Source organism: Glycine soja, chromosome 18 (genome assembly GCF_004193775.1).
Source record: "Glycine soja cultivar W05 chromosome 18, ASM419377v2, whole genome shotgun sequence".
Classification (NCBI taxonomy): Eukaryota; Viridiplantae; Streptophyta; class Magnoliopsida; order Fabales; family Fabaceae; genus Glycine; species Glycine soja.
In genome coordinates, this window is record NC_041019.1 from 56,593,301 (window position 1) to 56,604,765 (window position 11,465).

Sequence of the window (11,465 nt, forward strand, 5' to 3'; positions counted from 1 at the left end):
TAAAAATATAAAATCAAATATACATAGATAGAGATAAAAAAAAAGATTATAATTTTGGAATATGATTAAAAAAAATCTTTTAACCAACTACACAGGTAGGTAATGTGTTTGTTGTAGAAATATATTAAAAAACAAGATAATATATTCACACGTCGATGGAGAAAGTAGCGTTGCGTGTCCAAGGTGGGCAGATATAAAGAAGAATCTGGAACCACCCAGAAGCGGAGTAGACAAAAAGAACATTCTAGAATTCTGATTTTCAAAACAGAAAGTTATATAAACCCTCCCTTTCTCTCTACTCTAACACAATTCATTTGTAGCCAATTCTTATTCTTTTTCTCTCTTTCTCTCTGCTTGCGGTGCTTCACAAGCCAAATCTAACTTGTCTCTGTTTTCTCCGATCTAGTACTACTATCAATGGCCGGAAAAGGAGATGGTCCTGCTATCGGAATCGATCTCGGCACCACCTACTCCTGCGTCGAAGTGTGGCAGCACGACCGTGTCGAAATCATCGCCAATGACCAGGGTAACAGAACCACGCCGTCTTACGTCGCTTTCACTGATTCCGAGCGTTTGATCGGTGACGCCGCCAAGAACCAGGTCACCATGAACCCCGTCAACACCGTCTTCGGTAAGATCCCTAACCGACTTTTTGCTTTATCGAGATCTGCATTGTTCCTAGATTTTTGAAACCCCACTTTTCTATTTTAGTAATTTGTAGTATTTTCCAATCCTAATGTATTATCTGGCCTTTTATTTTATTGACATAATGTTGAAGATATACTTTTGTAACTGCATAATATTTTATTTTTCAGTTTTTAAGATAGGATTTAGTAAATAAGTTGATTTCCTATATTTTAGGAGTAAGACAGTTTTAATGGATTAGCCTAGTCAATAAGTGGTTCCTATCTTTAAGGAACAAGTTAGTTTTAATATTTTGTTTTGCTAATATATTGTTATCTAATTAGTTTATCTTTTGTTATTTATTGTATCGCTGTTGAGAACAATTTGAATTAGAATAAAATAATTCTATTTCCTCCACATACGTATTGTCTCTCTTCTCTCCTCTGTTTTTTATAATTTCCTCCTCAAAACCAACAAATGGTATCAGAGCCTTATTCTTACGGGACCTCTACCATGGAAGGTGAAGCAAGTTTTTCCCACATAACTCTTCCAATCTTTGATGGAGAGAATTATGATCTTTGGGAAGTGAAAATGCAATCCTACATGGAGTCTTTGGATTTATGGGATGCTGTGGAAGAGGATTATGAAATATATCCGCTGCCTGAAAATCCCACCATGACCCAAATTAAAAATCACAAGAAAAGAAAGATGAAGAAGGCAAAGACGAGGTCATGTTTGTTCACTGGTGTTTCACAAATGATATTCATCAAAATCATGACTCTTAAATCACCCAAAGCAATTTGGGATTATTTGAAAGAGGAATACGCTGGAGATGATAGAATATGAAGCATGCAAGTGCTGAATTTAAGGAGGGAATTTGAGCTTCAAAGGATGCAAGAGTCAGAGACAATCAAAGAATACTCAAACAAATTGTTGGGTATTGCCAACAAGATAAAGTTGTTGGGAAGTGATATTGCTGATTCGAGAATTGTAGAGAAAATTTTGGTAACGGTGCCGGAGAGGTATGAAGCATCTATAGCTTCATTGGAGAACACAAAGGATCTGTCGAAAATCACATTGGCAGAAGTGCTACATGCCCTGCAAGCTCAAGAGCAGCGAAGGTTGATGAGGCAAGATCGTGTTGTCAAAGGTGCTTTGCCCGCCAAACATCATGAAGTTGATGAAAGCAAAAAAGATTTTTTCAAAAAGAATCAACCAACAAGCAGCGAAAATAATGCAAACAACCAAAACAAAGGTAAGGATAAAAAGAAAAATCATCCACCTTGTCAGCATTGCGGAAAATTGGGTCACCCACCATACAAATGTTGGAAACGGCCAGACGCAAAGTGCAGCAAGTGCAATCAGCTTGGAACGAAGCTATAATTTGTAAAAACAAATTTCAGCAACAAGAAGCCGATGCCCAAGTTGTTGAGCAAGAGGAAGAAGATTATATTTTTGCTGCAACATGCTATTCGATGAGGAGTAGTTCTAAATGTTGGTTGATTGATAGTGGTTGTACGAACCACATGACATATGATAAGACTTTATTTAAAGATTTGAAGCCAACAAATGTCTCAAAGGTCAGAATTGGGAATGGTGGCTATATTTCAGTAAAAGGAAAAGGAACTATTGCAATTTCAACGTGTTCAGGTATCAAATTAATATCAGATGTTCTTTATGTACCTAACATTGACCAAAACTTGTTAAGCGTAGGTCAGTTGATTAAAAAGGGATTTAAAGTGTCCTTTGAACATCAACATTGCTTTATCTATGACATTTTTGGCCGGGAAGTTCTAAGGGTTAAAATGAAAGGTAAAAGCTTTTCATTTGATCCAGCAGAGGAGGAGCATACAGCCTATTTCACTCAAGTCACACCCACGAAACTCTGGCACAAGAGACTTGATCATTGCCATCTTGAAAGAATGCTAAACATGAAAAAAAGGAAATATGCAAAAGAAAATTTGAAGAAGTTTCAAATGGAGAAATGCAAATCTGTTAGCACTCCAATGAATCAAAAGGAGAAGTTCAGCAAGAAAGAAGGTGTTGATAACATTGATGAAGGATATTGTGGGAGCTTGATTGGATGTCTAATGTATCTCACTTCAACAAGGTCAAATATTCTATCTTCTCAAAAGAATAAAACTGAAATTTTTGTTGACAATCAAGTAGTCATTGCTATTGCAAACAATCCTGTGTGTCATGGGAAGACTAAACATTTCAAAATCAAGGTTTATTATTTGATAAAGATGCAACAAAGTGGAGAAGTGAACTTAATTTACTGCAAGTCTAAAGATGAACTGGCTGACATGTTTACAAAGTCACTACCTATCAACAAACTTGAACTCAAAGAATTGGAGTTTGTAGTTCCAAAAGCAAGGAGGAGTGTTGAAGATATACTTTTGTAACTGCATAATATTTTATTTTTCAGTTTTTAAGATAGGATTTAGTAAATAAGTTGATTTCCTATATTTTAGGAGTAAGACAGTTTTAATGGATTAGCCTAGTCAATAAGTGGTTCCTATCTTTAAGGAACAAGTTAGTTTTAATATTCTGTTTTGCTAATATATTATTATCTAATTAGTTTATCTTTTGTTATTTATTGTATCGCTGTTGAGAACAATTTGAATTAGAATAAAATAATTCTATTTCCTCCACATACGTATTGTCTCTCTTCTCTCTTCTGTTTTTTATAATTTCCTCCTCAAAACCAACACATAATAATAATAATAATACTCGTCGAATGGTTTATTATGCACACTCTTATTGTTCGTTGAAATCTGATGTTGAATTGAATAGCAATAGGTGTAGGCACTGTTATCCCTAGCACTAGCATGATTCAAACAATATAAAATCCGCAACCTGGTTTGACTGACATCCTAGGGTTTTGTGGCCCATCTTCTAATATTAATTGAGTTGTTACCCATGAAATAAGGTAATGAATGAAGATGTAGTACTGTCCCAAATGCAAAAGGATTTCATTAATTGTTCAATTAATTAATTAACGGCCAAATAATAATATATCCGGAAAGGAAGGATTGTCATTAGTAGTGTATGGTCTCGTTGCATTCACCTGAGAGTAAAAATAAATTATTTAAAGAAAATTTCTCGATTAATGGTTAGATCTAAATTTGACAATAGAGTCATTTCCATATCTAAAAATTAATAATATTTTTTTAATATTGATTTGTTTTTGGTGAATCAATATTGTTAATTTTTATTGATTCAGAGCTTTCAATTTGTTTACATTATAAATTAATTCATATGTAAATAGATTTAGATTCATGCTTTATTACACTACTTCTATGAGATGATCCATAGACCTTTACATATTAAAATTCTATATCATTGATATATTCTTCTCTCTTTCTTTTCCCTCTTCATTTATTTGTATATTTTTATTGCTTTACAATTAAACAAGATTTTTGTTCTTTTATGCTTAACAATAGTCGTTCAATTTCTACTGTATATAATTTTTTTGGATAAATGATAATCATACACCACAAAGCGAAATTAGAGTCAATAAGTTAGAGGACACTCAGTTTTTCACCTAGGAAAACAAATGACAATATCTCCCGCCATTTAATTTGTTCCTTTGAAGTATCATGATCTAGTGAATCAAAGGAAGCAATAGCAACGTTTGCTTCACTTCCACATAATATTCTCCGTCAAAACAAAAAATCATGCTAGTGCTAGGGATAAAAGTAGTTACATTACAATGAGGGTAATTATGAGACTAATCCACACGAGAGTGTTTAATCTTAAATTGGGTTAGCTAGGTTATAGCCAAGGGCCCATGGGCTCATGCTAATGATTTGCAAGTGTTGCTTTCAAGGGAAAACAGAGCTTTTTGGTTGGTCGGCCCTTTTAGCAGATTGGTGTTTTGAGAGGCTTTGCAATTTGCAACAAAGGTTTGTCATTATGTCATGCTTTATTGTTGGGGAGGGGATGTAGTCATGTATGTAGTTACAATATTACATTCATACATTGAATTTTAGTCAAAAAAGATTATCCACATTTTCAGTGATTGGATTCAGAATCAAAGGGTAAAAGCTGAGTTAATTGCTCAGTAAGCATTTTTTCCTGAACTGTTAAACATGCGTCTTCTCTTTGTTGAAATTGGTTTTTGATTTTGTTTTTGTAGTCCACTGGTCTGTTTGATGTGATTTTCTGGATTATAGAGATTAATTATTTTGGACATTGAGTATTTAGGGAGGTTGAACAAGTTCAAGTGTTTTCAATGTGATTTGAGGACAAAGATGAAATCCTTGAGTAGTGTAGGTCTTGGTCTCAGTATTATTTTTGGTTGCCTCTTGTTGGCTCTGGTAGCTGAGGTATACTATTTGCCATGGTGGAAGAAGAGGATAACCAACAGAGAGATTGAGAATAATTATGGCAACCCTGTGAAGGAGTTATTCTACATGTTTTGTTGGAAAAGGCCATCATCATCTTCTTTGAGGTTGGTGGTTCTTTCATCACAATAGTTGTTGACAAGGAAACAGAAAGAGAGGTTAATCACCACCCTCGTCCACCACAGTACCATTCAGGCACTTCACAGGTACTTCCCTTAGCTTCTTGACACAATTCACCAAAATCAGAAGAATGAAACCAGCTAACACCAAAGTTCTGTCAAGTTAATTAAGAGTTTATTTCTTCATTAGTCTTTCTAATTACATGTTGAAGAATTCCACTTTTTTAGGGGATGCAGCACTATGGTTTAATCTGCTAAGCCAGTTGTGAAATGTACTACCACTTTCAATGTATCAAAGCACATGGGGGACAATATTTTCTGCTCATAAATGCTTAAAGGTAGGTCTGATGCAATTGGAAAGTTTGTTTATTTTATTAAAATTTCATAGTTTTTACTTGTGTGAAAAAGGGATAGGAAAACCAAGAACAACTTTGAGGAAAGTTGTGAAAATTAAAATAGATGTTATGTAAATAATATCAATGAAAATTTAGTCTTTAACTAAACCTAATGACATTATATGATTTCATGTAATCAACCACGCCTAATAGAGTAAAACTTTTGTTTTTGTTGTGTTGTGTTTATAAAATTTCAATGCTCACAAAACAAGTTTCCATTTTGTTGATGCATCAGAGACTATCATGGTTATTATTTTCAATTTGTTTTTGAGTGATGAGATGGTCCTACTCCTACTCCTACCTCTTGCATACAAATAGCTGTCTAAGGGTCATTGAAAGAATTCTTTCAGGGTCTTTGCCATTTCTTTTTATTTCTCTCTTTAGTCTTTACTAGCCTGCTAGTGAATGAGACATATGTTAAGCCAACATTGTCCCATGTCATGTTTTTCTGCTTCTTTGTTTCCATGTTTACCCAACTAAACTTTTAGTGTAAAATAATATGTGCCGTGTGATCAAAATTTGATGAATGTCAAAGGGCCTGTATTGAACCACTCTTAATGAGCACATTGCTCAGACAATAACCAATTTACCACTCAACAAAGTGACAAATTTGGTAAAAGAGAGGGTCTGCTTTTGTGGCTTTTTGCAAAACAACAAGAAAGGGTGCAATTGCCCCGTGAATATGTCTCGTGGGTCATGACCGAAAGTGCCATCTTTTGTAACCCCACCACCACGTTGAAGAATCATAAAAGGTCAGAATAAAGAATAAAATATGGCTTTAAGCATAACCTTTTGTGAGTTCCTTTTTGTGTTGCATTTTGACGGTACGTATATATCAGCCATTAAGCTTCAAGTAAACAACATAATATCTAGATTTTTTAGACATGTAATGCCCCATTTTTCATAAAATAAATTAAAAATAATTTTATTTAAAAATAAATAAAGTTTTAAGAAAAAAATAAGATTTTTGTAAATAAATAAATAATTTTATTAATTAAAATAATGATTTTAAGGTAAATAAAATAAATATATGTTCATAAAAAATAAAAAGGATATTTTAATTGTTAATTTGATAGGAAGTAAGAATGACTTTAAAAAATCTCGCGTGGCATTGGGACGTAATATTCTGATTTTCAAACAAGTTATGTAAACCCTCCCTTTCTCTCTACTCTAACACAATTCATTCGTAGCCAATTCTTATTCTTTTTCTCTCTTTCTCTCTGCTTGCGGCGCTTCACAAGCCAAATCTAACTTGTCTCTGTTTTCTCCGATCTAGTACTACTATCAATGGCCGGAAAAGGAGATGGTCCTGCTATCGGAATCGATCTCGGCACCACCTACTCCTGCGTCGGAGTGTGGCAGCACGACCGTGTCGAAATCATCGCCAATGATCAGGGTAACAGAACCACGCCGTCTTACGTCGCTTTCATTGATTCCGAGTGTTTGATCGGTGACGCCGCCAAGAACCAGGTCGCCATGAACCCTGTCAACACCGTCTACGGTAAGATCCCTAACCGACTTTTTGCTTTATCGAGATTTGCATTGTTCCTAGATTTTTGAAACCCCACTTTTCTATTTTAGTAATTTGTTGTATTTTCCGATCCTAATGTATTATCTGGCCTATTATTTTTGATATAATAATAAGAATAATAATAATAATCGTTGAATGGTTTATTATGTACACTCTTATTGTTCGTTTAAATCTGATGTTGAATTGAATAGCAATAGGCGTAGGCACTGTTAATACTTGTCGAAATGTGATTTTGAACTGAATAAATCATATTGTGTGCAATTTTATTATTTAGAGAGTTATTTGATCTTACAATTTTGAGGGAATATGGTATGCTAAAAGTTAAGATTTATCTTTTATTCTTTTTAATTTGGATTGTGCGGATTGTTTGGTGATTGGTTATTTGTTGCCTGATGTCAGATGCTAAGCGTTTGATTGGAAGGAGATTTTCTGATGCCTCCGTTCAGAGTGACATGAAGCTATGGCCATTTAAGGTCATCCCTGGTCCTGCTGACAAACCTATGATTGTGGTCAACTACAAGGGTGAGGACAAGCAGTTCTCCGCTGAGGAAATTTCTTCCATGGTTCTCATGAAGATGCGTGAGATTGCCGAGGCTTATCTCGGTTCCACAGTGAAGAATGCCGTGGTCACTGTTCCCGCTTACTTCAATGACTCCCAGCGTCAGGCCACGAAGGATGCTGGAGTCATTGCGGGTCTCAATGTCATGCGTATCATCAATGAACCCACTGCTGCTGCCATTGCTTACGGTCTTGACAAGAAGGCCACCAGTGTGGGTGAGAAGAACGTGTTGATTTTTGACTTGGGTGGTGGTACCTTTGATGTCTCTCTTCTCACAATTGAGGAGGGTATTTTTGAGGTCAAGGCCACTGCCGGAGATACTCATCTTGGAGGAGAAGATTTTGATAACAGGATGGTTAACCATTTTGTTCAGGAATTCAAGAGGAAGCACAAGAAGGACATCAATGGAAACCCTAGGGCTCTTAGGAGGTTGAGGACTGCCTGTGAAAGGGCGAAGAGGACCCTATCATCTACTGCACAAACCACAATTGAGATAGATTCTCTTTATGAGGGTGTTGACTTCTACACAACAATCACCCGTGCCAGGTTTGAGGAGCTCAACAGGGATCTCTTCAGGAAGTGTATGGAGCCCGTTGAGAAGTGTTTGAGGGATGCTAAGATGGGCAAGAGCACTGTCCATGACGTTGTCCTTGTTGGTGGATCCACTAGAATTCCTAAAGTGCAGCAATTGTTGCAGGATTTCTTCAATGGCAAGGAGCTTTGCAAGAGCATTAACCCCGATGAGGCCGTTGCTTATGGAGCTGCTGTACAGGCTGCTATTTTGAGTGGTGAGGGCAACGAGAAAGTGCAGGATTTGCTGTTGTTGGATGTTACACCCCTTTCTCTTGGTTTGGAAACTGCCGGTGGTGTCATGACTGTTCTCATTCCCAGGAACACGACTATTCCCACCAAGAAGGAGCAAGTGTTCTCTACTTTCTTAAACAACCAACCTGGTGTCTTGATTCAGCTGTATGAGGGAGAGAGAGCTAGAGCCAAGGACAACAATTTATTGGGTAAAGTTGAGGTTTCTGGCATTCCCCCAGCACCCAGGGGTGTTCCTCAGATTACTGTCTGCTTCGATATCGATGCCAATGGTATCTTGAATGTCTCTGCCGAGGACAAGACCACAGGGCAGAAGAACAAGATCACCATCACCGACAAGGGTAGACTATCGAAGGATGGGATTGAGAAGAAGTACAAGGCCGAGGATGAGGAGCACAAGAAGAAGGTCGACGCAAAGAATGCTTTGGAGAACTATGCCTACAACATGAGGAACACCATTAAGGATGAGAAGATTGCATCAAAGCTTTCTGATGACGACAAGAAGAAAATCAAAGATGCCATCGAGAGTGCTATTCAGTGGTTGGATGGAAACCAGCTAGCGGAGGCTGACGGGTTGGAAGACAAGATGAAGGAGCTTGAGAGCATTTGCAACCCAATCATTGCCAAAATGTACAAAGCTGAAGATGAGATGTATAGGAAGAAGGTAGAAGCAAGGCATGCATTGGAGAAGTACGCATACAACATAAGGAATGCTATAAACGATAAGGGGATTAGTTTGAAGCTTTCTCCGGAAGACAAGGAAAAGATCAATGATGCAGTTGATCGTGCCTTAGAATGGCTTGAGGTCACAGTGGATGCAGATGTTGACGAGATCCGGCGCATTCTTTCTAGCATCTTGTCATCCATCTTTTCATGCATTGCTGGTAGTAATAAAATAAAGACGTTCTGGTTAGAAGAATTGAGGAAATTCGCTCTCAAAGCAGTATTTTTAGCTGGGAAAATCATTGGGTTTGTTTTTGAAAGGAAGTTGTAAATTGAATCGGATCTCATTCTTTGGAGAAGCAAAATGAATAGCATGCTATCAACCTTAAAGGTTGCAGTTTCTGTTGTTAATGTTGTAATACATGATTTCTGGTGTATGTGATCCCTTTTGTCAGAATGGTTTATTTTTCTCTTCCTACTGCATCTTGTTATGCACTATACTACTGCTATTGGTGTTTTACGACGTTTCATTAGACTCTACTGTGCCCTCATGATGTCTATCGGTGTTCATATATCACTCGTTTTCCTGTTCGGTGTGAAACGCATTTTGTGTTGTAAACAATCTTTCAAATTGATTTAAATTTAACTGATATGTGTCATACTCTTTTCAAGAACCAATGGAGAAATTCGTTTGCTCAGGAGTCTAGTAACTTGGGGTTATTGTAATTGAAATATGAATTATATTTTATTCATCTTTTCGTTAGAATTCTCATTCGTTATAGTCTCTCCTTTTGAAACAAACACCCCTCTAATGATTCACGAACTGTATTTCCTCAAAATTTAGATTGATACATTAAACACAAAATCATGTATTATAACATTGTAATCCTCATTCTGTTCTGAAATATAATCTCCAATAAAAAATATAACTACATGAGCAAAAAACCTACTTCTAGGAGAAGAATATATATATATATATATAAACAGAAGTCCTCTCATCTTTTAAAAAAGTTATATGAGAGAATTTTTATAAATTAACTAATAAAAATTCATTATTTTTTTCTGATGATCTATTCCTGTTTTGCATTACTTTGTTCCAGGATTGGTCGGTCTTGTGCACGGCTTTCTCGTTCCTTTGAATCTATATTTTTTCTTTGCTAAGAAAAATGTTAATTCAGTGTTTTTCTTTTTTTTTATAAAAAATATATCTTATCAAATGGTGTGTTTCTTAAGAAGAAATTAACCAAGGTCCAAGACCAACCAAAGACCCTTTCATTAATTAATTAACAATCAATTCCTTGGTTCTGTGTAAGTTTCTTTGTAGTTAACAATCATGTGAAATCAGAAATTTATGAATTGGTTTCTCTTTCACGAGAAATCTCATGCAGTGGTTATGGGTAAGCAATAGTGTAGTCTCTTTGCTGTCATGTTAGATAATACGTGGAAAAACATGGATGATGCTATTTTTAATAGTATGCATATGCCTGCAAAGGATTTTATGATTCGTGTTCTGAATCAAGTGGATGCCATCGTGGTTAGCATTAAACTTAAAAAGTTCTTTTGGTTTCTCTTCTGTCACTGCTCTAGAAAATCCTCTTCTTCATTGGATCCCCCTGAAGTTGGAGCCTTTAAATTAAATTGTGATGCTTTTGCGACCAACATTGGCTGTTGCTTGCATCCAGCTTATGGTTTAGTGAAGAGTATGCATGAACTCATAAAGGATGATGATCATATTACTTGGTTTCATGCTCTAAGAGAGGCCAATCAAATAGCTGATTGCTTAGCTAACTTTGCTAACTCTCTGGATAGTCAGTTGAGAATTTTTTATTTTTTGGCTGATGTAACCCGTGAAGTTTATAGTTGTTTTGTGGATTGTTCCCCATTCATTCATTAAAAAAAAAATCATAAATTTTGATCTTCAATTGAACATACTTACATGATTTATTTCGACTATTGTGCAAATAGTCATCGATAAGAATTCAATACAGTACTGTACTTCCTTAGGCTTTGACCAGGTGTTGACCTCGAATTCCTTTAATATTCTTACTCGGTTACTCCAAAAGCCATATCATATGTATATGTCTATGTGTCACATTTTGTTCATTTGCAGGAAGGCATTAATTAATCAAATTCAAGTCAAGCTGAGATGAAAGCGAAATCAAACAGATGACAAATTTAGCAGTTACTTACTGCAATTCACTCTTTAAACTCCTTTCATGAAATATAAGAGCATTGTACTCTGAAAACTCAGCTTTCCTAAGTTTAGCTTGCCAGAAAGGTGAACAATCGGATTCTATTTCAATATATGAAATTAATATAAAGATTCTATTAATTAAAGCATAGAATAACACCATTATTTTATATCTCCAATTTGTGGTTTTACTAAATACCAATCGACATGAT

The 11,465-nt window shown here is 35.8% G+C and overlaps 1 protein-coding gene across 1 annotated transcript; it reads left to right on the top strand.

Moving 5' to 3' along the window:
- The first annotated feature begins 292 nt into the window (after window positions 1-292).
- Window positions 293-9,611, top strand: LOC114395279 (heat shock cognate 70 kDa protein-like). Its single transcript, XM_028357014.1, has 3 exons — window positions 293-631; window positions 7,418-8,406; window positions 8,770-9,611. Exons 1-3 carry the CDS (start codon window positions 418-420, stop codon window positions 9,391-9,393), a joined length of 1,827 nt encoding a protein of 608 aa, XP_028212815.1. The 5' UTR covers window positions 293-417; the 3' UTR covers window positions 9,394-9,611.
- Window positions 9,612-11,465: the final 1,854 nt, after the last annotated feature.